We start from the raw sequence: 25819 nt of genomic DNA, 5'->3' as shown, positions 1-25819 counted from the left end.
TTTTTCAAAAATAAAGTTAATGACAAACAGTGATCGTAAATTACACTGACTTGCGCTGTGTCATTTGTTTGTCAGCTCAAGTGTAAAAACTAACTTTGGGTTTAACTACCTTCTCTATTAGTATAGCATGCCTTTTCATATCCTTGTATTGTTTCTTTTCTTCTTTCTTTCTATGTTTTGCTTGCTTGCTCAGCAACCTTTCAATTTTCACTCTGTAGCCAACACTCATTCCCCTACTTGTCTCTCTATTGCCTTATTGACAAAGTTAGAAATTTAGGAAGAAGCAACGATTGGGGATTTCCAAGGATTTGATGGTTATCGTTGGCCTACTTGGCTTCAATTATTGTATCATTATAATAAGTATGTAGGTATGACTGATGCGGATAATAATGCTATTGACTGACGGACTTGGATTCGCTCTCAGTTGCCCAGTGGTGGCTACAGGCAGCAAGTTAACACGGATTTGTTATTCTAAGCAGAGAAAGTAATGCAATTAATTCTGTCAGAGTTCACTTTTCTCTTTCGCACTCTCAGTTTTTCTTTTCTTTTGTTTGTGTGTACTCTTGGGGGACACAGGCGCGAGACGCAGCAGCCCTAGAGCCCCTGCACCTGCCTAGCCTCAGCGGCCGCGCACGAGCCCAGGTCTCGTGCCGGAGATTTGCCGAGGCTTTGCATGTTTTAAAAGTTGGAGTTATATGTGAGAGTGAGAAATGGGAGGAGGTAGCGAAGACTTTTTCTCGCATTATCATGTCAAGCGGACGAGGATGGAATATATTAACTTTTCTTTCTTTTTTCAGAGGGGCTTGGACAAAGCAAGGGGCATTAATTATCTTTCTGCTGAAAAATACTGTGATCATACTTCTACAAACATGATATATATGCATCCTATCAGTTTCTGTAGTTGCAATAGTAAATTCGATATTTGGGGGAAAAAATCTATAGGCTTCAGTTTCAAAATACCACAGCGACTTCATGTGATGCTGTTAAGTGCCGTGTTCGATCAGGTGTCAACCTCTATAAACAACAAACACTGCCTACCTATCCTCTTTACCTCTCCATTTAAGGAGAATATTGCGCTCTCGTTGTGTAGCTTACTCTGTGGCGCAGTGAGTTTTTGACATGGCGGCAGTAGTCGTCTCGATCGAATTTTATAAGATGATTAATTGAGTAAGCGCAGTAAACACAACCTCCTCGTTTCAGTCCAGCTCCAAAATATAAAAGCTTCGACCCGGAAGACGAGAGATTGGCTGACGCGCGGTTACGTTGCTGCAGCCTACTTCGTTCCATCAAGTTTTCTTCTACTCACAACGAGAAGGGCACGAGAACGTATGAGCACATCGCAGAGAAACGGCTAAGTGGAAAGACAGCCCAGGTAGGCTAACATACTACGATTTGACACAGCTCACCGGACACGGATTAAAACAACGTTTGAACCATTTCTGAAGACCTTGTTAGAAAGTTACAAGAAGGGGCCGCGGACAGTTTGCTTTTTGGCCACATCATCTGCGACCGAGGCGAATGCAGCCTCTGCGCAAGAGAAGCCGCTCAGCAGTGCGCCCCGTACCAAACTGAATCACCTAACCTCAGCGCTGCCCCTTGGACTCCGGCATATCGACACACTATACGCAATACATTGAAGAATAAACCGAGCAAGCAGCGGCGACAACACAAAACACTTGGTAAGAGGCATTTTACATCTCCACAGAGAACACTGTTTTTGGCAGATGTGGATTGGTAAACCTTGCGCGTGGACATCTTGAACGCGGTAGATGTGATAGCTCGTGCGAGCGTTGTTAAATTCTAAAAAACAGTGAGTGTGTTGCCGTGTATGGCGATTCTTCTTATCCACAATGTCTGGAAGATGCTTATTGAATCTACGTTAAAGGGAAAAAATCCATGGAAATGGAATAATAATAACAATAATACAATCAATATTAATAGAAACGATACAGATAATAATAATACAATGATCATTATAAGGACCATTATAATATAGCCTATATTCTTTGTTTGTTTTTTAGTAAGATACACCTTTGACTGGTTAGTATTCTAGTTTACATTTGTGCATGGTCCTACATTCCTTCATTTCTGTACACTCATTTTACACAATACAGCCGAGTCCTGTGGGCAGCATGTTTGCTGTTGCAAATTGTGGACATTTGAATGACTGATACCAAATCAAAACAAACCCTAATCTGTAGTGGCAAAGGAGAGGCCAAAGGGAAATAAAAAGTAAGCATTTATCTGATCTGTTTTAGAATTGATCATTACACCGTCGACCTATGGAACAATTATTTGTTACTTAATGAAATATACAACTGGCTCATCAGTCTGGTCATATAGGCCTATAGGCTTATATTTTAGCCTAAAATGTACACACTAAGACACTATAATAGGATACCATCATGCTGATTTAAAACCCAAGAGAGATATTGCCTTTTATATTTGCAGACATTGGTTGTAAAATGGTGAGGAGGTACTGAAAAAAATTAAATTGATGGCAACAATTTAAATAAATTGCATCACTGAATTATTAAATGTGTTATATCTGTGATGAGCTTGTCTTGTGACAGTTAAGCATTCATTAATTGAAGTGATTAAAACATATACTAGTTTTCAACCTTTACTGGAAAGGTGTGGGGAATGCTGTTGGGTTATAATGTTTTTTTTATGTGGCACGTGGAGTTATCAACCATTGTGAGATGAGTGTATGTATATGTGTGAGTGTCGGTGCAGTGTCACGATCTAGCAGATTGATGGCTCGTAATGAGCGAGATCACTGTAAGGAAATTCTCAGGTGTCAGTTCTGTCAAACTCTTCAAGTACGTCTCTCTGACACTTTCAAGTCAGCTTCACAGGCTCACTGTGTTACTCAGGTATGCACTGAGACACACTCATGCTCCTGATTCAGCATGATCAGGCCCCCTTTTTGCCCTGCCAGAAATGGAAGTCGGCGAGAGGGCCTCGGTTCAACATCAAACACTGTAACACGGGTGTCCATTCAGTTGTTTAAAAAGGAGGAGGGGAAGATGTGGGTTGGGGGTGGGGTGGGGTGGGGTAGGGTGGGGTGGCGTGGGGGGGTTGATGAGGGTGGGGTTCAGCCTTGCATTGCTTCTTGGTCCCCATCCGTGTGATCTATCTTGGTGCAGGAGAGAGGCTGGTGACTTTGCCTCTGCCCGTGTTTGCCCCACTGTGCCCTGTCCCAATCTAATTACCCGTGAGTAAAGGACAATAATGCTTCAGCTGGTTTCTGTCATTCCCCCATCCCCTAGTCTGCTTATCTTCACAAACCCTTCTGTGGTCCCACCGCCACCCCCACACCCACCCACCCCCCCCCTTACACACAGACACACATACACACACACACACACACACACACACACACACACACACACACACACACATCCCTCTACCCCCTTCGCCTCATGGATAATGATAAATGTGTGATGAGGACCAGCGGTGCGCGAAAGGCAAGCCCATTTCACGGCACCTGTTAATTATGGGAATGATTGCTGATGTTTGTGGGTCTAGTTCCATTCATGGCGGGGGTAAGCTCACACACCACTTTTTTTTCATAATTAATTTAAACGGTCATGCAAAAATGATGTCATCATCCAACAAAAATTGGTGTCCAATTCACCAAGCCACCCTCATTTGTAAATGAAGACACACATGCATACAAATATACACGTGAGAATAGCCCTAATGCAGGCACACACACACACACACACACACACACAATACTTGCAGTCAATGCACCAACATGCACAGACAAGTGTGCATGCATACATGCACATAATGCATAGATGTATATACACTCCCACCCACCCACACACACTCAATGTATTTTTATGATACGCCTTCCTACCCAATGCAGACAGGGGGGATTTGGCAGTGCTGCTGTGGTTCATGTTCAGGGCAGCAGGAAGGAGTTAGAGTGCTGCACTCAGTACCCAGTACTCTTGGGACAGGAGCCCTGTGGGACAATACGGCTGTGTCCTTGAAAGAGGACCTTCCTTTGTTCTGGCTCAAATACAAGCTGGATTAACAAAGGTATGGAATAAAGAGTTGTGGAGCCTGCTGAGTGATCCACTGAACAAACATGTAAACACCGGCAGTTACTGTGCACCGCCACTCACTACAGCGTATACTGTATACCCAGGCTTTTATCTAACACTAAGAGGATCTAGGTAACAACATCTAATCAAGAGCCTTAGTCCATTATCACAAAAGTACTCCAACTTCGTGTCACTTTTTTTGTTACAATAAAGCATAAAAGTGAAGGTGACTTCAGTGGAGTGAAGTCAAGTGATTTTGTGTCCGCTCTGTTTTACTCCATGTAGCCTAAGTGCACGTTAGATGGAAGAAGTACAAGGGAAACTCAAAGTACTGAACAAGACAGTCAGATGAAATGAAGAGTAGCTATATTAACATCTCATCCAAGATGTTACGTTTTAACAGTACAAGTCAGAGCCACCACTGGAAAAATACAGCAAGCGCCATGTCAAAATCTCTGCTTGGCTTGACAACTGTGAGCAGAATGGAGTGGGTTTTTTTTTATTTTTTTTTTTAAATAGGAGATATATGAAAAGGTGACTGTAAGGGCAACTGGATCCCTTTAGATCAAAAAAATATTTTCTTATCTTTTGTTTTATTTTAAAGGTAGAGGTTGTATTTCAGGTTATGCTTCATGCCAGGCCTATTGATCAACTTGCCAATACAATTTAAATGTATATTCATAATACATTAACACATACACATACAGTACAATAGGCCTACTGTCTGTTCCCCATTGTACCTTACTTTAAATGGACGGTAAGGTATGAGCTCTTATTCTTCACCTCCATACACTGGCTGTCACTGCAGCATGCTCATTCTTAGCTTTCTAAACTTGCCATGTGTAAACACGCAGCTACACTAATTTAATATTATGCTCGGATAAAGTGTCCGATTTGATCTCTGATCTACGAGTGTGAAGAGCAAAGAATTCCTCAGGGTCAACGCGGAAGACAGGGGTCCGCAACCTGTAAATCGCTACTGCCCTTCCCGTTAGACTAATGACTTGATTAAACAAACCACTCGAGCCGAACAAGGCAACATGCAAATTGCCTGTTTATATAAACAACTATTTGTTGGGAGTAAAAAAAATGCCGGCCGTCCCTGTTGTCCTCACGAGGTGCATAAAATCCAGCACAGTTCACGAGCTAGATATTCTGTGCAGTAGCGGTGACGTCAAGACGCGGCGTCAGAGTGGCGGCTAGTCTGGGCTCCGAGCTCCCTCCAATTATTGCCTGTCAATCATTCTCTCTCTCTCTCTCTCTCTCTCTCTCTCTCACACACACACACACACACAACACACGACGGCAGAAACACACGCACGTACGCACGCACGCACTCACAGTCTCACACACACACACACACACACACACACACACACACACACACACACACACACACACACACACACACACACACACACACACACACCATGAAAAGTAAAAAAGTAATATTGATAAAACAAACACGAGCTCTAAGCTTGTATGACACGTAGTAGAATTTGGCTAGTAAAAATGTCTTTAACATAAATAATGTCATTCTGGGCCACAAACGCTTTAATATAGCCTAGATTTCATGCTTAACCCCGTTGGTTACGCAGGGTGAGAGTACTCTGAATATAACTTCTTAGTTAATACTTACGTTCAGTCTACATTATAAAGGCTAGTTCTAAACATAAATGACAAATGTATCTTCACACACAGCCTAATGAGCCATATCTTTGTGCCACTTGCCAGATTAGCTGGAGATCTCCAATCAGGTTTATGGCTCTTATTTTTGGTTGTAGGTTATGCGCCACCCTGATCCTAGCAGACTAGATAAGAACGTTAAATAATGCAAGATCTGGTTGAAGGATTTGTTTTTGGTGTAGACCCGATGATGATCAACCAAGTGATTAATTAATGATCATTAATTGCACCAATTAGATTTAGAATTTACCAAATAGATATAGAAATCCCAGGATCGGTTGCGTAGGCATGACACAAATTAATTCACAACTGAAACAGAGAAATCGTAGATGAAAACAACCAACTAAACAATACAAAATAGTACCGGGAAGATTAGAATATGGAAAGGTGTCGCACAAGGACTACATCCAGACAATGGTATCGACTCAATTCATGCGAAAAATGCATTTTTAAAACACATGGCCGCTTCAGACCAAAGTATTCTGAAAGCTGGGCCCTGGCCAATGTGGAAATGTCTTACATCCAATGTTGAAACAGTCAAGGGGAAACGTATAGAATAGTGTAGTATGCTATAGTATTATTTCAATGTATAGAAAATACTTTTTCCAATTACTTATCTAAAGCGTATTTAAATCAAGGGGAGACAGTGGTCAGCTCTTGGGTTTACGTGGCTTCTGGCTTTATCTGAAGGCCGATCGGCGACGCTCTGTCTTTCTGCCTGGGGTGGGCAGGTCTGCTTGTTTTGATGTGGGATAATTGTGAACAAGAATTAACAAAGTCTCGCTAATGGCCCCCACTTGGCAATCACGGGCGTACTTGCTACATGTCTGCACCACCAAGTGAGTGAGGCTACTATTAATATGTAAAGCGATGTTTGATCGCTCGCACTACGCATACAAAAGCAATGTTTGCACAAGAAGAATTTTGTGGCTTCTAATTTACAACAATTACACTCCCAAAACAATGGGTCCCACTGTAGGAGCCATAATTCTCCGCCCCAGCCAATGCCCGAGGTGTCGAGAGCTGTGTTTGTTTGTGTAACAGCTTGATGTGAAAATTGACACTTGCCGTTTTTGTTGTTTTAAACTGTGATTACTGGACCTGTTAGGCAACTAATACTGATTCTGTTGTCAATGGATCTCTAACTAATAATCTGAATTTATCATATGCCTAAACAGCTTTTCTAGAGATAGTCTAAGTAGGCTAGCCTATGCATGTCAGTAAATAGATGGGAAAATGTCTCTCGATGCTGAAAATTCTTGGAATGTATTTGTGAGTTAGTGAAGAGCTGACATAAATTGCTAACTAAACAAATATTACATTATACACTTTCATTCAGTCTGCCTCAAGCATGTAGCCATTTTCTATGGTGATTGTTGACTGTCACAGTCATCCAATTCACACACCTGTTCATTTAAAAGCTCCAAATCTCCTTGCCCCTCGGTCTTTTTATATTTGTAAAAAAAAATAAGACATTATCATTTGGTAGGGTGAAGCTCTGCGTAATTTAGAAGATCTCAATAAATTGGCTTGTTGATTGATGTGTCTCTCAGTGCGTTCGGCGGTGACCATCATAGGCCGATAGCTCCAGTGGGCATCAGTGCGCACCGATATGAACCAATGGTAGTGTGGGCGTGCTCCGATTGGCCCGCTGGAGGTCACTGCGAACCAGAGACTCCGCCCCTGCTCGTATGATATGGAATTTACTGGCGCCAGTTCCGACAGTGTACAAGCACAATTCATTAATGAGCCAAGCATACGCAGTGGCTGAGACAACTTGTCTTGAGAGCGTAGACTTCTACAATTAAGTTACATAAAGTTCTGCGTGAGAAAACAATTTCGCGTGTTGACAAGAAGGGGGATTAGCAGTTTTCCACACGGACTAATATTGGATGAAATTAGGCTACAATGAGGAAACCAATGCTGAAATGTTTCTTTGCGCTGTAAGTATGGAACACTAATATTCAATTTTAATAGAAAATGTCTGTTTAAAATAAGGGTAGGCCTATAACAGACAGAGACGGTGGACATTGTAATGTATTACTTAACGTTTACGAAATCGTTGAGGTTTCAACTCGGCAAGACCACGACTGTTAAAATCAGCGAATAAACGCGCATTTTCAGCAAGAATAGTCCATCTTGATTGCCAGACCGTTTTAAATGTAGGAATCATAACAACGTGTGTTTTTATATATTTTGCAGGTTTAAAGACGAATGAGAAGACCGACTAAGGAGGATTCCTACTTGTAGAAAACGACTGAAAGCAAAACGGACACAAACAAAGTCATATTATTATCATAGCTTAAAATATATTTGCTTCAGATCTACGAGACACAACGTATAGGCTTGTTTCACAGACGGAACAATCTAAGCCTCACAGGTTTCGTTACTTTTAGGAAGAACGTCACCAAAGTTTTGATCCTACTTTAAAGTACACGGACGATTAGGAGATGGAGGTCGCAGCCGATCAATCTCGGTGGATGGCGCATCATCATGCGGTACTTAATGGTCAGCACCCAGATAGCCACCATCACGGTCTGACACATAACTACATGGAGCCCATGGCGCCGCTTCTACCCCCGGACGAAGTGGACGTGTTCTTGAACCATTTGGATTCGCAGGGCAACCCTTACTACCCAAACTCAAGGGCTCGAGTATCATATGGCCAGGCTCACGGTGAGTACCAGGCAGCTTTACATTATGAAAGTCCCCTCAACGGTCTTTGAATTGTGTTTGTAGCGTTATATTTATTGTAGTGGGATAGCATTTCATGATATTTCATGAACATGGCTGTCACGGGGCTTTACTCCCCCTGCCTGTACTGCACTTGTATTTGAAACGGGCTTCTTTGAAGCAATTGACATTATGATTGGCGTTATTTTGTTTCGAGTCAGTTATCCTGTTCATTTGGTTAGTACATATTGTGGGTGTAATATAAATATATAGAATACAACTGATGTTTGCTGAGGTCAAGCGTGATACATATGCGGCCTAAAGGCAAAATCTGTCCAGTTGCGGTAGGCCTCGAACATTTTATATGATGGCTTTCATGCATTCCCTGGAGCTGAAGCTCGTGCAAGACACCTCTGTCTAAGCCCACATAAACAAACCTCATAGTTGATATTTTAGTAATTTAAGTGTTCAGAAACAATGTGATTGGAGTAAAAATTGAACACTGCATTATGGTCAGCTGCTGTCACCGCAATATGCAGTTAAGCAGAAATAATAAGAAAGGGAGAAAATCTAGCAAATGGCATGGGGAGGAAAGGGAAGTGCATGTAATTTATTCCCTCTCAGCTGGTGTTGGGGAGAAAGAGAGAGAGAGAGAGAGTGAGCGAGAGAGAGAGAGACTTCCCGGATACAAAATCAAAACGAAAATTTCGGATAACGTTCTTCCAAGTTGCTAATTTGTGCGAAGCACGAGCAGAACTGCTCCAGGCGAACGCTTTCACAAGGCCTCTGTTTTGCATCTGAACTTTTCTTTATGTCACATTCTTTGTGTGTGGAACTTTCCTTTTAACTGCGTGAAAGGCGCAACAAAGACATTTGATGAGAATCAGGGTATTTTTTTTACAACTCCTTCGAAGCTTATTGCGATTGAAGCTCGTTTCGTGAAGCTTACAAAAAATCTAAAAGTCATCCAAAAAGGGATGATAGGCTAATAAGCGACTTCTTGAATCGTTACATAACTGGTACTACTGGAGAAATCAAACTTAGCATACTCAATGTCGAGTTCGTACTGTCTGGAGAGTGAATCCACAGGTGGGATATTTTTATCTTGTTAAACTGACATTGCTGTTGTTGTCATTGCTGTTGTTGTTAATTTGGTGATTTAATGAGGGGTGAATGACAGTTCTTTAATTTACCATTTCAGCTCGTCTCACTGGAAGTCAAGTCTGCCGGCCACACCTTATCCACAGCCCGGGCATTTCGTGGCTGGACAGCGGCAAGGCAGCTTTCTCTGCTGCTCATCATCATAACGCATGGGCGGTCAGCCACTTCAGCAAGCCCGGACTGCACCCTGCTAGTGCCGGTTACCCTTGCAGCAGCAGTTCCAGCACTGCCCCAGTCTCATCTCTCACCTCTGCGTCCCACTCCAGCCCTCATCACCTATACAGTTTCCCCCCAACGCCGCCGAAGGACGTGTCTCCGGACCCAGGTCCGTCCTCTCCAACCTCATCTGCAACAAGAATGGACGAGAAGGAGTGCATTAAGTACCAAGTGTCATTGACCGATGGCATGAAAATGGAGGGATGTAGTCCACTTCGAAGCAGCCTGGCGACCATGGGTTCCCAGACTCCTTCTACTCATCACCCCATCCCAACATACCCTACATATTCACTCCCAAACCCACACGACTACGGCGGCAGCATATTCCACCCTGGTAGCCTCCTAGGCGGATCAGCATCCAGTTTCACACCAAAGTGTAAAAGCAAACCCCGATCGAGCTCAGGTGAGTTTCCCTACCTCGAATGGAAAATTCAACAATTTCGCTATAGTTGTACAACTAATGTGTGAATGTAAACCTCTGTTCATGAAGTTAATATAACTCGAGTGCGATCATTTATATGTCTACGCAGTAAGGACTTCAAAGTCTCTGCTTAATTAATCTGGGTTCGCCTAAATTCTTAAAACAGACCATATTTTACAATATGACCTTGTCAGGACTCTTCTATTGTTCTCTCAGCACTGTTTTCTGTTCTCAACATGTCTGGACAGTTCTTATCTGACCAATCAGATTGGTCACTTGTAAACACCTTCAGCTCTAAAGGGATAGCCTACTTAAGTGGTGTTATCAGGGTCACTGATTACTGGCGCAAATATTTTCAAGCAATTTATCCCGCTTATTCGCCACTTCTATTAACAATTGCGTGTTGACACACGGACGGCCATACAATATATATTAAGTGGGATATGCCATTTTAAAGAAAAAGTTAGATTAATTGTAACATAATACACGTGTATTGCAATAGGCTATATATACATACACACATATTTTTTTTAACAGTGAGTTATATAACCATACATCTTTTTCTAGTTCAACCGATTGGCCTAAATGCCTTTTGGCTCAAAGGCCATGTTTCATTATAGCATCTCATTTTGGCTGTTGCTCAGCTTTGCCTTGTTTTCTTTTAAAATGAGGCCGTATTACGCTTTAAAAATGCAGGAGTCACGACGCTCTGGCTCCTGCCATATCCTGTATACCTCTGGGTGAACAAATCACGACGCGCACCCCGCCCACCCGTAGCCCCAACACTAACAAAGCTTCGGCGGGACACGCCGTCACAGGCGACAGGGTCCCGCTGTTTGTATTTTTAAGTGTAGACTGGGCCTGTTGGGTTGCAGAGAGCAGTTTGCCAGAGAAAATACGATTATGATGATGTGGAAGAGTATAAAGACAGCTGTGATGATCACAATAATGAAAATGGTTTATTATATTTTTAAACTGCTCTGATTGCATGGTAGTGCAAGCTATTATGCTCTTTCTTTTACTTGACAATTTTATGCACAACATGTGCAGCAGATTTGTAAAAAAAAAACTGTTGTAATTGCTGTTAAATGGGTATAATGCCATAATCCCTTTACCTCTTGGCAGTTGAGTACTCAGTGTTTGTCATTCAATACCTAACACAGTAGGCCTACCTCAAAAAACAAACAAACAAAACAAGGATCATGCATACGATTATGGTTACAATTGTGTAAATTCCCTTTCTAATATCTTCTGACACCTCTTTTAAGGTTGTGGTTACACTGTTGTTTTTAGTTACCAGCCTCTAAGCAGAACCCATTCTTTGTACAACAGCATTCTCTTCCAACATGGAGAAGCCTTGCCCTGATACCATTACCTTCGCTTGACTGGTGTAGCAAACTAGAGAGAGAGAGAAAGCAGGCAAAATGGCTGTTTTACCAACAACAAACACTTCAAAAGGAGCGGCTCCTTTGTCCAGACAAGATTCCTTTCTTGATCTTGGGAGGGACTGGGTGTCGCTGACATTATAATATGAATAATAGCAAGATGCTGAAGGAGGAGGGAAACATATAATAAAATTGACCTGGCCAGCACGTTTTGGAGCTGTCAGTGAAGTAACTTCTCATTTGTGTTAAGTTGAAATGAGATGGAGGATTGGCAGCTTCGTGTGGTGCGTTTCCTAGTCCTAGCTCTCACCCTGGCACAGTCCAAGTGCAGGCCAATTGACAGAGCTTCAACTTAGTGGACAATTCTGTCAGGAAAAAATATGATCGTGCATGCCCACAAGAAGCACTTTAATCTTAAACAGCAAAATTAAAAAAGCAGAATTGTGGGGATGATATGAAAAATCTGATATAGAAAGAGATATGTCCAACGCATGTGGTCACATTTAGTGTGGCAGATCTCTCAGTATCTTAGAGGTTGCGATGTGTCCATAAACTTTCTACTACTGCAAACAGTGATACGTGCTAATCTGATAAATTATGTAATGCTTTTTCTAAATGGACACCTTGTGCACTCAACACATTCTTGCTGCTCCTTTGACTTCCTGCACAGCTCAGCTTACATGGAGGTGTCTGTGTCAACGACAGCTCTTGCACTCGTAGGCAGTCTGAATTACTGACTGGGATTCAATGAACCGCTGATGGACATTGTCCCCACTGAACTCACCCAACAGTTGATGCGTGTGTGATAAATGCAATACATTTTCATGTGACACAAGAACCCCCCCAGCGGCTCTCATTGCCAGTGCTCTCTGGGGTTTTTAATAATGGTTCAGTGTTTTTGGAGGATCTGTTGTGTGAGGGATGTTGTTCAGACGTCTTAATTATATAAATTTTTGTTTGTCTTTCTCTCCGCTGAATTCTGCACAGAGGGCCGTGAGTGTGTGAACTGCGGTGCCACCTCCACACCGCTGTGGCGGCGAGACGGGACGGGCCACTACCTCTGCAACGCCTGCGGCCTCTACCACAAGATGAACGGCCAGAACCGGCCCCTGATCAAGCCCAAGCGCAGACTGGTGAGTACCACAGTGAGTCCAGCAGATCTCTTGCTTGAGACCCCGCCGACTCTCTTGCCCTGCCCTCCCCACACCCCCTCCAGTAGGCCTGCGAGAAAGGGGGGCCAAATGGGAGCACAAAGCCGCGGCCATGAGTACAATTCCAGGAAAGTTATATTTTCCCTATGATCTTCCGGGAATTGTTTGTCACCTTCACCCCCCGGCGATCCCCAACACTGCCTGTTACAATACAGCTACTATTGCTATTGTTACTGCTATCATTATTGCAGGTACTTCGGATACTGTCACTGATACCAATGCCCATGCTGATTTAATTAACAACGCTTTGTGGATGGATGTTAAACTGGCCACATGCAGCCATAATTTCCAAGCATAGCTCTTGTGTGCTTTACAATTTTAAAATACATGGCAACCTCAGCATTTCTCCTTGTAGTATAATTATTTTCCTTATCTGGATACTGTATTTTTGGTTTCTGAATTATACCAGTTTATTTAACAGAGGTTTTGACAACCTCAATGTTTGGTTGGTCTCTACCTGATTAGATAACCTAAAGGACAGAGGCACACATTAATCAATATTTAAGTAACCTACTGCAGATAGAAATAACATTGCATCTTTTTGAAACTGTGCACACGTCTGATTGTAATCAGAGGGCATGTGGAACTCCAGATCATCCAGGACATAAATAGCCATGGGCCTCAGAATAATGTTTCTGTTGGAAGGATGATAATTTACTCCGAATAATAGTGAAGAAGACCTATCTCAAGTTCAGTTTGATCTTGCAATCCGAGTGTATTTTTAGCCTTCTTGCTTTCTTCACCGAGGAAAGATGTCAGGGCACCTGTAATCGTTAGAGATGGGCTGTGCTGCTCTCTGTCACGTTCAGTTAGTCTGGGTTCATCGCCTTAACGCACTGCGTCAGATGATCGCGAGGACTGTGCTGGCGACAAATTACTTAATGGAGTGGAACAGCATTAGTCCATCATGTCATAATTTCATTTGCACTCGCTGGGTGACCTTCAAGTGTGAATTACCCGCGCAAAGAGTCACAAGAGACGTCTTATTTTCCCGTCGCGATACAAAGGATGAGGATAAATGTGATTGTAAAGCGCAATGAGCCTGGATAGGAAAAGACGTTAAATCTCGCTCGAATTACACACGTTTATGTCATTTTTTAAAAATAATTATAATTATAATAATTATTGGTATTATTCTGATTATTATTACTATTTTTTTTTTCTAGTTCAGAATAAAACACATAAAAATACATTTACAAATTTCATTTAGGATTTTTCGGCTTGCTCCATTCTGCTGTGCTTTCCCAGCAAAAAAGTCCATTATATTTTCCATGGAGTCTGAGGCCACAGCTTTGCCTTTCAGCTGAAGTGTTTTCAGAGTTCTGTTCAAAGGCCATCCAGTTGTTTCCTATCCGGATATCTGCCCGGGAACGATAAGGAAGCTAGGCTGCCGGGTGTTTCCGTCTTCAACAAACCCTGCTGAATTTTGTACGGTCCCGGCAGGCCAGACTCTGACATATACTGTAAAGCGATTATCACAACACTGTAGGACCCAGTTATGTGTGAAGAGAGAAGGCAAAGGGCGGGGATGGTGGTGGTAGGGATTGGAAAATAAATGGATTTATGCTCTTGCTCTCTTGTTTGTCATGGTCGGTTGGCACTGAGCTTGAGCATCGGAATGCGCGTGTTTTTGTTTTTGTCTTCTTTTTTGTTTAAATGTTTAAAGACGGGGCCGTAGTATTTTAGAAAGACTTTTGCATTGATAAGAATGCCTTTAGACCATAAATCAAGCCAACGCACGTAGTTTCTTCATAGTTAGCTGTAGGGGGAATTGCATTGTATGCCTATCAATGTTTCCTATTATGTGTGAAAAATTGATCTGTAATGGACACAAAGCGAACAGAAACGCGACAACTAGGTCCCCCAGACGCCCCTCCTCCAACATACTTGAATCTGTTGATCAAGGAAAACTGGGCAACCGAAAAGGGATAGATTAACGACGTATCTGACAAAGCTAATGGTGTATGGCAGCAATATCTGGTACAGGGAGGACACAACGGGCTTTACTAGACGCAGCTTTCGCAATCATGCGCAAATTGGAAAATTGAATTAAGCTTGTATAAATGCACGGAATATATTCAATTAGTTCAATACAGAGGCGACTCCCTGTAAGCAATTTCATGTGTCTAACTGGCGCTGGCTTTGATGTTATTTGAGGAGCGTTTTGAAATGCTGTCTGGTCTAGAGTACACATAGCAACAGAAAGTCATAATATTTGTCACCCCAGCTACGCCGTAAGATCTTTATCAATTTCAACCAGGGAATGGAGCTCAAACCAGCTGTGCTATTCCATATCAGTTGGACTGTGCAAGGGCCTCGGTCACAACTCAAATTTAATAATTTATTCATAAGTATAATTGCCTCAAACACGCTTATTATCTGTCGCATTGCGAAATGGGTTGGTAGTTGGGTGTTGCCTAGAAGCACTGTTACTGACACCGTTAGAGTTTATAATTAAATGAAAATGCGGAAAGCTCGGGGTGTTTCTAATAACCAAACATGGCACACCACTTTCTGGAGCTGTAAATAATAAACACCAATTTTTTTTAAAGATTGTTTCAGTTTCTTAACCTTGACACTAATTGTTTCTTGTATTTCTTTCTCATAGTCCGCTGCACGACGAGCCGGCACCTGCTGCGCTAACTGCCAGACAACGACTACTACCCTTTGGAGGCGCAATGGGAATGGTGACCCCGTTTGCAACGCCTGCGGCCTCTACTTCAAACTGCACAACGTAAGTGGCCAAATCACACGTTGACAAAAAGAAAAAAACACACTGAATGCGAGGTGGTCAAGTGGGCGGACAGCTTCTATCGATTTAAGAGAAGGCAGTTTGGGTACGCAAAGCCGGCTTTCCCTGTCAAGCAGAACCAGTTGGCCGTTTTGGCTTTTATTTTTCATGCGCTGGTTCAATGGGGGGCGTTATCCCCAAGAGGGTCTGCAGGGTGGGACTGCCATTCAAGCACCGGCGTCAGTTATACCAATTCAATGTCCTCTGAAACTAGTCTTTTCATGTTCAGCGTGGATTCTAACGCTATGTTTACGGAATGAGCAGTTTTTGTTAAATGAGAGAGGTGGAACAATGGTGTTACATATTAAATCATGCCAATAAGCAGAATTACTTAGCCAAGACGCAGATGAAGACAGTGTGCCATATATTCATGGTCCAAGAAGTGTGACCGGTTTACAAATCCACTTAACAAGTACAGCTATGACTTAACATAGCAAACACTCAGAAAAGGCATTTCCCAACTTCAAAACACTGTGATGAGAAACAGTAGAATGAGTCTGACAAAATTTCTGAAAATGACTGACTTTTCAGTTCCTCATCTGTCCGACTTTTCCATGATTTCATATTGTTCGAGTTCTGTCCTATTTACAGCTTGAACTAACAGCAACCCAATCAAAAACACATGCACATCATAACGTCTTCGGAAGTATTTCCATGAAAAACAATTTTCACAATTAATATACAAACTGCTGCATTGCCTGAAGATACAGCAGTGAAACACATTTCATGGCTCTCTTGTGGTTGTTTACAGAATATTACTTTAGTGTAAAATGCTATGTCTATGAATTACACACCTTTTCACTAATCCTGTCCCAGAAGCAACACTCTTTTCATGAGTGCTTGTTAATTTTCAACACCACTATTTCTTTTTCCGGGAAAGGCTTGCCAGACCCAATAGCATGATTTAACGGCCTAACCACGCCACACATCACGCTGCCATTCACTCTGTCCTCAGTGCTAACCGTCGCTTTAATTCCTCTCCGCAGGTGAACAGACCGTTGACCATGAAGAAGGAGGGCATCCAAACGCGCAACCGCAAGATGTCCAGCAAGTCCAAGCGCAGCAAGCGGGTGGGTGACGGCTACGACGAGCTCTCCAAGTGCATGCAGGACAAGAACTCCCCGTTCGGCGGCCACGGGTCCCTGGGCCACATGGGCCACATGGGCCACCTGCCGCCCTTCAGCCACTCCGGACACATGCTGCCCACCCCCACCCCCATCCACCCCAGCTTCAGCCACCCGCACCACTCCGGCCGCTCGCCCGCCTGGGCCGAGCCGCACTGAGAGAGAGATAGAGAGAGAGAGAGAGAGAGAGAGAGACCGCGAGAGCGTCTAGGACAGACACACTTGAATCTCTCCCACCGCCAACCACCACGACCATGACCACCACCACAACAACCGAACCCCCCTCAATTTCGCCCGAGGCCCTGCAAACCTTTTTTGCTCTCGATCATCCTCATCCTATCTCTCCTATCTCGGCCCCCCCCCCGTCTCCTGTGCTCGGCTGTTGTCAGTCACATTCATCCTCGCCTTGTAGCCAAAGCCCTGTTGCTGCTTCACTTCGGGGGAAGACGGAGCAGAACGGCGGCACTTGGCTGGACTTTTCTCGCCGAGGATGGACACTGTCTTGCCCCAGCTTGGTCTACAGAATGGCAGAAGGACAGAGCAGGAGTGAGAGAGAGAGAGAGAGACCCTGAGTTATCTGATTCAGTGGTCACGGCTACGAAGCTGACTAGTAAAATGGACCCCCCTTCTACCCATTTTCTAAAACCAACCTCACCTCTTTGAAAGTTGTAAAAAATAAATACAAAAAATTGAGTGTGAATGTGGGCACTCCTTCGCTTTATTTTATTTTATTTTTGTGCATATTTTGTACTGAGTCACTTTGGTACTGCCCTGAACGAGAGGACACAAGGGGTTGAGAGAGAAAGAGAAAGAGAGAGAGAGAGAGAGAGAGTGTTCCTCTGGTGTCCCTGTGGTACTAACCACTGTGTAAAGCTGGCGGCGTCCCTATCGTGGACTCGTCTCCTTGTCTAGCAGAGGACTGTCCCCTCAGACACCCCCTGAGTACAAAGGTGTCTGGAGCAGAGAGAGAGAGAGCGCGCTATCCGACTCTCATCGCCTCTTACCCCTCACCCCCCCCCCCCCACATGCTGGAATAAAGACCAATTTTAAAAGACTTTATGTACAAGAGGCAAGCAAACAAACATAAAAAAGTTTATGAAGCTTAATTGTTATTATGGTTATTATTGTTGATATAATTGTTATTATGATAATTTATTTTCACTCTGTTTATTTCGCTTTCCTCAAAACACATGGGTATATTGTTAAGAATATAATTTGATTGTTACTATCAAAAGTAAAAAAAAAAAAAAACACTGACTTATCCTAGCTAAGGCATTGTTGCTGAGCTGTATCTTTTTATCATTTTCCATTACACAAAATAAAGGAAATAAAGTTTTAATACTTAACAGTCTGTCCAGTCTGAATCACTGAGCGAAGAGGAAAAAAACTTCAAAAACATAACTTTGCATAAAACTATGAATGGAAACCATTTTTCTTACATACCATCTTGATCTGATCATTTACATATCCAACTCTGTGCATTTCATTTTATCAATTCCCTTAATCCCCAACACACACACACACACAGTCACACACACACACACACACACACACCTCATGCACAGACACATACACACATGCAGTGAAAGAGAGAGAGTACCATCGGCTATGTGAGTGTTGCAGAGAAGTGGAATTTCACCTTCGCTGCGGAGTATTTTATACTAAGCAACATCAGATGTAATGAAAGCATGTTCCTGAGCCCCCCAGCCCTGTAATGGTTTACTGCGGCCCGTCCCCTGGGAGAAGTGGCGCTGTTTAAAAAAGCATCTTTGTGGGACAGAGGCCTCCGGCTGCTCCGCTCTGACCCAGACAGCAGGCTCCAAACACACAGCGCTCCTCCAGCTTCAAACACACACACACACACACACACACACACACACACACACACACACACAGACATAGTCACACAGCCACACACAGTCACACACAGTCACACAGCCACACACACACATTCACAACATGTAAGCTAAAATAAATACACACAAACATGAACATGCAAGGACAAGCACACACACAAACAACAAATGAACACACACACACACAATAAAAACACATTCTTACACACACACACACACACACACACATACACACACCACACACAGAACCATGTTGTAGAAATGCATACACAAGTATGTTTGCATGCATGTGTGCGCATACACACACACACACACACACGAGTTTAACCCTGTGTCCACCCCCAGTCTCCCAGAATGCCCTGGTGTGGGAGCCGTTGAGTGGAGTGAGAGGAAGGACAGCGAGTCTTTAGAGCTGGAGAGAGGAGGAAGGAAAGGCAATCAGGCGGCCCGTGAGCAAACATGGAGAACCAAGGGGGAGGGGGAGTCCGTGTGTGTGTGTGTGTGTGTGTCCGTGTGTGCGTGAGTGTGTGTGTGTGAGGGGGAGTCCGTGTGTGTGTGTGTGTCCATGTGTGCGTGAGTGTGTGTGTGTGTGTGTGTGAGAGGGCTTGGGGGATGATGCTCGGACCCTTTGCTCACAGATGTACACACAGCTGAGGGCTGCAGGAAACAGCCCTTAACTCTCCCTCTCTCTCTCTCATTTTCAGTCGTTTAACGAAAACCCAAGAACTGAGGAAACCGTCGGCAGGGGCCAACAGCTAATGAGAGAGGCCGATTAGAGGGGCCTCAATCGAAGGTCAACACTGGGGGCCTTGCTGCGCGCGCATGCTCACACACTCACACACACACACACACACACACACACACACACACACACACACACACACACACACACACACACACACACACACACACACACACACACACACACACACACACACACACACACACACACACACACACACACACACACACACACACACACACACACACCCTCCCATCTGGGCCCTTCAAGGCCAGGTCACCCTGGTGTTCGAAGCCCAAGCCCCTGGCCCTTCTCCACCCTCTCCTGCGCTCCTCTCCAAACCCGAGTCCCCAGCGCGCGTGTGTGCGAAGCCCGCCATGACACGCCGCCTGGCCTGAGGTGCGGCGCGCCGCGGCCCCCAGGAACCAGCGAGCCTGCCGGCGCGGCCAGAGGAGACTCGCGCTGCATTAGCAGCCCCACTGTTTCGGGGCCCGGCGCGCGTCGTCTGCCAGTGCTGGCCACTGCCGGGGCTGTCTCTGTCGTTCCGCTTGGCTGCGCTCCCGGAGCATTGAAACGTCCACCCCGGCGCGGCCGGACTTCAATGGGGCCCTCGGCAGGGGGGGAAGGAGCTGTCTTCCCAAAAATAATACTGTCATCTGCCAGCAGTGCCGAGCCCGCAGAGGAAGGGAGCAAGCGAGAGAGAGACAGAGAGAGAGAGAGAGAGAGAGAGCAGCTCTATTATGCCTGCACACCAAGGCGCCACTAGGAACCTGGTACTGTGGTGGCATGTGGGTGCCCGCTCCATGCCTAGCCATGCCTGTGTGTGTATGCCCTGTGTGTGTGTGTGTGTGTGTGTGTGTGTGTTAGCTAGTGTATGTGTATGCGTGTGGGTCCAACTCAGCCTGTGTTGGAATAAACAGAGGTGCTGGATAATCCCTCGATTTCTTCCCACTATTTATGATAACATGGGGATAACCAAGTTGAGATGAGTGTGAAATAGCACAGATGGCATCCAGTCAACATTAGTCCCCGTAACAAGTTGTAACATGGATTCCTGTAAGCCGTATGGCCTTGTAGTCTTATAGAGAGGCGCAGCCCAGGAATAACTCACCCTCAGAGCCAACCATTTAAAACAATAAACAGGCAGTTTTTAATTACCTCTGAGGTAGCGGAGAGGTCATCTTTCAGACGAGGCCTTGGAACAGCCTGGCGGCCTCATATATAAGAGCTGCATGAGGTTTATGAGCCAAGACCTGGTGTTGCCCCCTCTCCCTCTCCTCCCTTTCTCTTTCTCTCTCTCGAGCGCTGTTCCCTTCATCTCCCTCTCCTCTGTGTCTCCCTCTCTCTCCCCCTCTCTCCCACTCCCTTCATGTATTTGTTTATCTATCAAATTGAATTAACGGAATCAAAAGGTGCCTCGGCCGTCCCCACACAGAGCGGAGTTAGGGAGCTCAAGATGAAAGATTAAAGGAAACGCCGGGGCCGGTTCAGCCGCAGGTCTCGCCGAGCGGTGGGGGTCAGACGACTGACCTCCGCACTGGTCCTGCTGAAAACATTTCGGATGCCCCAGCCTACCCCCCCCCCCCCACCCCACACACACACACACCCTCACCGCCCCCCCTCCTCCCGCCTCCCTCAACCTCCCACCAGCCCCAAGAGAGGGATAAAGAGGTGCACTCACTGGAGGAGGCCAGGCTGGCCTGGGTGTATAAAAATGCAGCGTGTCACCTTAGCCTGTTGGAAATGGGCGAGCGGGCGCCTCTCTCCCGCGCGCGCGACTGCACAGCCGTTATCTGCTTTTTAGCATGGAAAATGGAAACACAGTCAGGCATAGTCGGGGAGAAGGCGGCGGCGGCATTTGAAAAATATTGAAATGGCGCGGAGAGAGAGCAAAAAGCGGCGGCTTAGACGGGCACAGTGTCGGGACTGTGTTTGTGCACTGAGGCTAGCAGGGCTGGGAGAGCCGGGCCTGGCTGTGGCGCAGGGACAGAGGAGATGTCCTGGAACTGCTGCTCATGTCAGTTGGCACTGCCAGGCCCCCAGTTTGAGAGGCTTGCTGCTCGGCCAAATTCAGGCAGGAGGACATCCCAGCTCGGTCTTGACACACACACACACACACACACACACACACACACACACTCTCTCTCTCTCTCTCTGTCTCTCCCTCACACACACACACACACACACACCAGAGCGTATTCTCTCCTCTCACACCAATTGCACTAAGCCTTACAAATACAACACACACACACACACACACACACACACACACACACACACACAGTAAAGTATATACTCTCACCCCAATTGAACTAAGCCTTACAAACAACACATATATATATATGAAATATATACACAGACACACCAACTGTAGAATGATCCTAATCTAATTCTCACACTCTCCATCACAACATTACAACATATAAATTTGAACAAACACACATACCCATACAAAGAACACATACTGTATGACCAAATAGCCACAAACTTGCGTGCGCGCATACACACACACACACACACACACACACACACACACACACACACACACACACACACACACAGAGAAAACAAACCATAGCTATAGTATTATTAGCTGAACTTCCTCTTTTTGGGGGTGGCAGTCAGAAATTCATAGAAATGCAGTCAGTCCCTTGACAATAAAATGTCAGCCCAAGGGTGTGGAGAATCGTAGCTATGTTCAATTTTTTTGGGGCAGAGAGCAGTGGCCTGTGACAATAGCCATGCCCACACACAGATGTACTCATACTCTGAACATTCAGGAAGCTAATCAAAGAAATATAGTTTACAGTGATTTACTAAAGAGATTCCTAAGAGTGCGTAGTTATGAGAACAAAAAAGAAAATAAAGAATATTTTATTTTCTTAATCGCAATACATACAAAATAATAATAATAATAATAATAATAATAATAATAATATATTTATTTTTACACCAACACTGGGCTTCCTGGGCATGTAAAATGGCTTTCACACTCTATAGGAGACTTTCCAGGCAACTTCTCAACAGGCCCCAGTAAAGCCCTGAGACGCACGGCGAGGCACATTTATGAATGAGAGTGCTGAAACAAAACCCTCTCAGGAGAGTCTGTTAAGTCGACTTACATAGGGGAAAGATGTTAATATGCATGTAGCGCAGCGGCTATAGTAACACAACCCAGGCCTGACCTGACAGTGCAAAGCTCCTACTAGGCGGGTATGCTGCTGGTTGTGTGTGTGTGTGTGTGTGTGTGAGGAGGGATAGCACCTCACTTGCAGATTACGGGATGGAACTTCATGAGAGAGAGAGACAGAGAGAGAGAGACACTCTCTATGGGACTGATTCATACTCTTGTGCTCCACAGACGTCTCGCTTCAGAACCCAACTTCTCCTCAGCACCCCACCTCAGCACAGCTGCGCGTAGGCTTCAGTGAGCACACACACTTTCCCCTACTGCAACATGACCACAAACAGCATGAGATGCGGCTGAGAGTGGCTGTGCACCCAAACTCCACCTTGGCATTTGAATGATACATCTTATGACACATGAGACAGTGGAGCGACTATAACTCTTTTAATAAATCACAAGCGTGTAAATCAAAAGCATCTTACACTTGGGCTGGATCTTCCAGAATTATACTCTCCAAAAAAAATATGGAACGTGTCAAACTTGATAACTCCTATGAACGACAATGTGCCAAAGCTGGCAGTTTCTGGGTGAACAACTCCTAAGAATATGGAGCTAACTGCTGTTCCTTGAGCGGAGCTGCTGCTTTACTTTGGTGAACACCGGCTCGAGGAGTCTCTGGCTCAGAGAAGTTACAGAGCAGAGAAGTGAAAGAGAGAAAAGCATAGAATCAAAGAGTTTCACATGCTGCTCGTGGTTAAGGGCACAATTATTGCCTCTTGCGGTTTCTTATTGGTGCGACATACTGTGGAAGAAAGTGCTGCTTGTATTCCCACAAATGGGCACATTGCTACACACACGGGCGCACCACTACACGATTGAGTACTCGGCTCTGGGGTGGCTTAACCGCGTGACGTCCCCGCCTCGGCGTTGCACCACACTTTGGAAGCCTGACAATGCTGAACATCTCAGAGGCCAGTTGGAAGCAGTGTCTGGACTAAACCACAAACACCCAGTAAAGAAGCAAAGGCCTTAGTCAAGGCAGAGCAAATTCTATGAATGCTTTGTCTCCACCGTAACATTGCTGCAGGGGGAATGCGTTTGCTCATTTCTGCTGGATGTGTTGGTGTCGGACGTGACATGATGCAGAAATTATTTTCTCACCTCATTCAAGGTGTCATGCAACATTCCACACTTTTTACATATTGACTAAGAGTCATGATCACTATGACCTTTACCTCACACCGGATGCTATATCTCTTGATTAGAAATGTTAAAAGCAAATTACAGAGAAACTCACAGGGGGATGTGACAGGCAGAGTGATGCTACCTTGGTCACTTCTGAAGCCTTACTCACACTTCCACCGGGGCAAATTCTCAGTACTACTTTAAGTATTTCCCTTTGCTGTGACAGTACAGCAGTCAGCATGTTGCGTCCACGCCTACACAAATCCCACATCAGAGCAGCGACTGCTTAGGTACGTGCATGACATGACCACATTGATAATTACAGCCAACTCGAACGAATCTGGCCATGATCTGATCAAGCAGCCCATCAGTTCCAGAGTCAGCTCTAGTGTCAGCTGTACGGGTATTTCCTCATGACACACAGAGGACCTCTCAGGGCCAGGGTTTGTGTCAGCCTTACAGGGAGGCTACACAGCGGGTGCTTACACAGGATTCACGGTAGGCTATTTCGTTGCTCTGATTGGTTAGGCCTATCCAATTGAGCGCAGAGGTATTTTCCCCTGTGAGAGTTGAAATGCACCCCATAATCCCATCCCAATCAAGCAGTATCAGACTCAAATTATGACAAGAACTGAGTATGACTAGGTCAGGCTATCGTCACATCTCTAACTTCACACCTAACAGGGAGGCTTCACCAGATGTGCAACAAAAGCAATCCATTTGCCCTGCGTAAAAGTCGTTTTAGAAAACTAGTCTAATTTTTTCAAACGCGTCACGTCTGCTGTAGCCAGTTCCATTCATTATGGTGGAAGCTGATAGTTGCAGCAGATGCTATGCAAATGCTTCAGTTATGTGCCCAGTGTAGCCTCTATTCTAGTAAGAATTTAAGTCTGACACTGCTAACTTGTAGCCTACAACAGAGGCAACAAGTGTAGTGTCTAAATGTAGGCTATAACTCCTTTAGCAACTTTTTTGTGCCAACAAAATCAACCGAGGCACGCTCAGGGGATGTGATAGACTAGGCCCAACTGCTCATTGGTGCGAACTGCTTTGGTTCGGGCATAGTTGCTGATCAATGGAATAAGTCCAAACCAAACTTCCTGACCCAAAATGTTGAAGGTGGGGTGAAATTCGGGCTGGCTTTGCAGGCTAATAATGATGCATTTTACTTACACACCATGCTACATATGATGTTGCTATTGTAGTACTGTGTACGATACTTGACTTGCCAAAAAGGTATATTTGCACAACATACAGGACAATTCACAGATAACCACTGCAGTATACACTTGAGGGCGCTTAATGCATTCTGCCGTATAAATACATCAGAGAAATGCCTAAGCATTCAAGTAAGTAAGGAAATGGAGAAAGGACTTTGGAGTCAAGTTATACCTGCCTCTTAATTCATAATGACATGCAGCATGCTAAGCAGCTCCAGAGTTTGATAAATGGGACTGTAAGTGAAAACGCTGGTGTGGATGGATACATCTGTCACAGGGTGCGGCCTGGGTCCTGCCTTCTCCTCTCTCTCTTTCTCACAACCCCCCACCACCCACCCCCTCTCGGTGTAACTGGGTCAGCTCTCTCACCTGAAACAGCTAGCATTCAGTGCCCCCCCCCACCCCCCCCACCCACACACACACACACACACACACTCCCTACACCCTACCCCCCACCCCCTCATCCCTAAAAGCCCTAGGGACAGCCTCACATTCAGGCCCTCCTGTTCTTCTCTAAGGCAGACAAATTCATCCCCGCTGTCTGCGCACAAACAGGCGCATTCATCCCGGCTCCCCGGCACAAAAAAGACGGAGGGCCAAGTGCTAATACCAGGCAAGGGCTCCTGGGAGTGGGCGTCTGGACTCACTATCCTGTTCCGCACCCGCACAATGGCTCCGCGCAGCTCTCACTGCCTGGTAACCGGAGAGGGTGAATCTAGGCCAGGCTGGCCAAGTGCCAGGGTTGAGAGGTGGAGGTACGGGGCCCGCGGTGGCTGTCTAGGGGATGGCGGAGGTGGTGGAGGTGGAGGTGGAGGTACCGGGGATGTTCCTGGGAAGTTGCAGAGGGACACCGCTGACCAGACAACAGCAGGGAGAGGGGGCCCTCTGAGACCTCAACCTCTCCTCCGTTTCCCTCCTGAAGCTTCAAAGCATAAAAACGACCCAAAAAAGATCCCTTTTCCT

General features: G+C 45.1%; 1 protein-coding gene across 3 annotated transcripts; it reads left to right on the top strand.

Annotated features, from left to right (window-relative positions):
- The first annotated feature begins 1309 nt into the window (after positions 1 to 1309).
- gata2a (GATA binding protein 2a) lies at positions 1310 to 18072 on the top strand. Of its 3 annotated transcripts, none has more exons than XM_062545922.1 (6): positions 1310 to 1679; positions 7947 to 8420; positions 9619 to 10197; positions 12576 to 12733; positions 15420 to 15545; positions 16589 to 18072. In XM_062545922.1, the coding sequence occupies exons 2-6, from the start codon at positions 8195 to 8197 to the stop codon at positions 16883 to 16885; spliced, it is 1386 nt and encodes a 461-aa protein (XP_062401906.1). In that variant the 5' UTR covers positions 1310 to 1679; positions 7947 to 8194; the 3' UTR covers positions 16886 to 18072. The 3 variants fall into 3 exon arrangements, with proteins under 3 accessions (XP_062401906.1, XP_062401907.1, XP_062401905.1); XM_062545923.1 differs by lacking the exon at positions 1310 to 1679 and adding an exon at positions 7460 to 7687 and having other exon boundaries at positions 12588 to 12733; XM_062545921.1 differs by lacking the exon at positions 1310 to 1679 and adding an exon at positions 7460 to 7687.
- The last annotated feature ends 7747 nt before the right edge of the window (positions 18073 to 25819 follow it).

Source organism: Sardina pilchardus, chromosome 9 (genome assembly GCF_963854185.1).
Source record: "Sardina pilchardus chromosome 9, fSarPil1.1, whole genome shotgun sequence".
Taxonomy (NCBI): Eukaryota; Metazoa; Chordata; class Actinopteri; order Clupeiformes; family Clupeidae; genus Sardina; species Sardina pilchardus.
The sequence above is the reverse complement of the archived record's forward strand: the minus strand, read 5'-3'. Positions and strand labels throughout refer to the sequence as shown.

What these genes read in the sequence shown, in the direction of transcription:
- gata2a (XM_062545922.1), top strand. Translation starts at nt 8,195, where the DNA reads ATGGAGGTCGCAGCCGATCAATCTCGGTGGATGGCGCATCATCATGCG. An exon ending in CAAACCCCGATCGAGCTCAG is followed by an intron (nt 10,198 to 12,575) that starts GTGAGTTTCCCT and finishes TTCTCTCCGCTG; the next exon opens with AATTCTGCACAGAGGGCCGT. An exon ending in TCTACTTCAAACTGCACAAC is followed by an intron (nt 15,546 to 16,588) that starts GTAAGTGGCCAA and finishes TCCTCTCCGCAG; the next exon opens with GTGAACAGACCGTTGACCAT.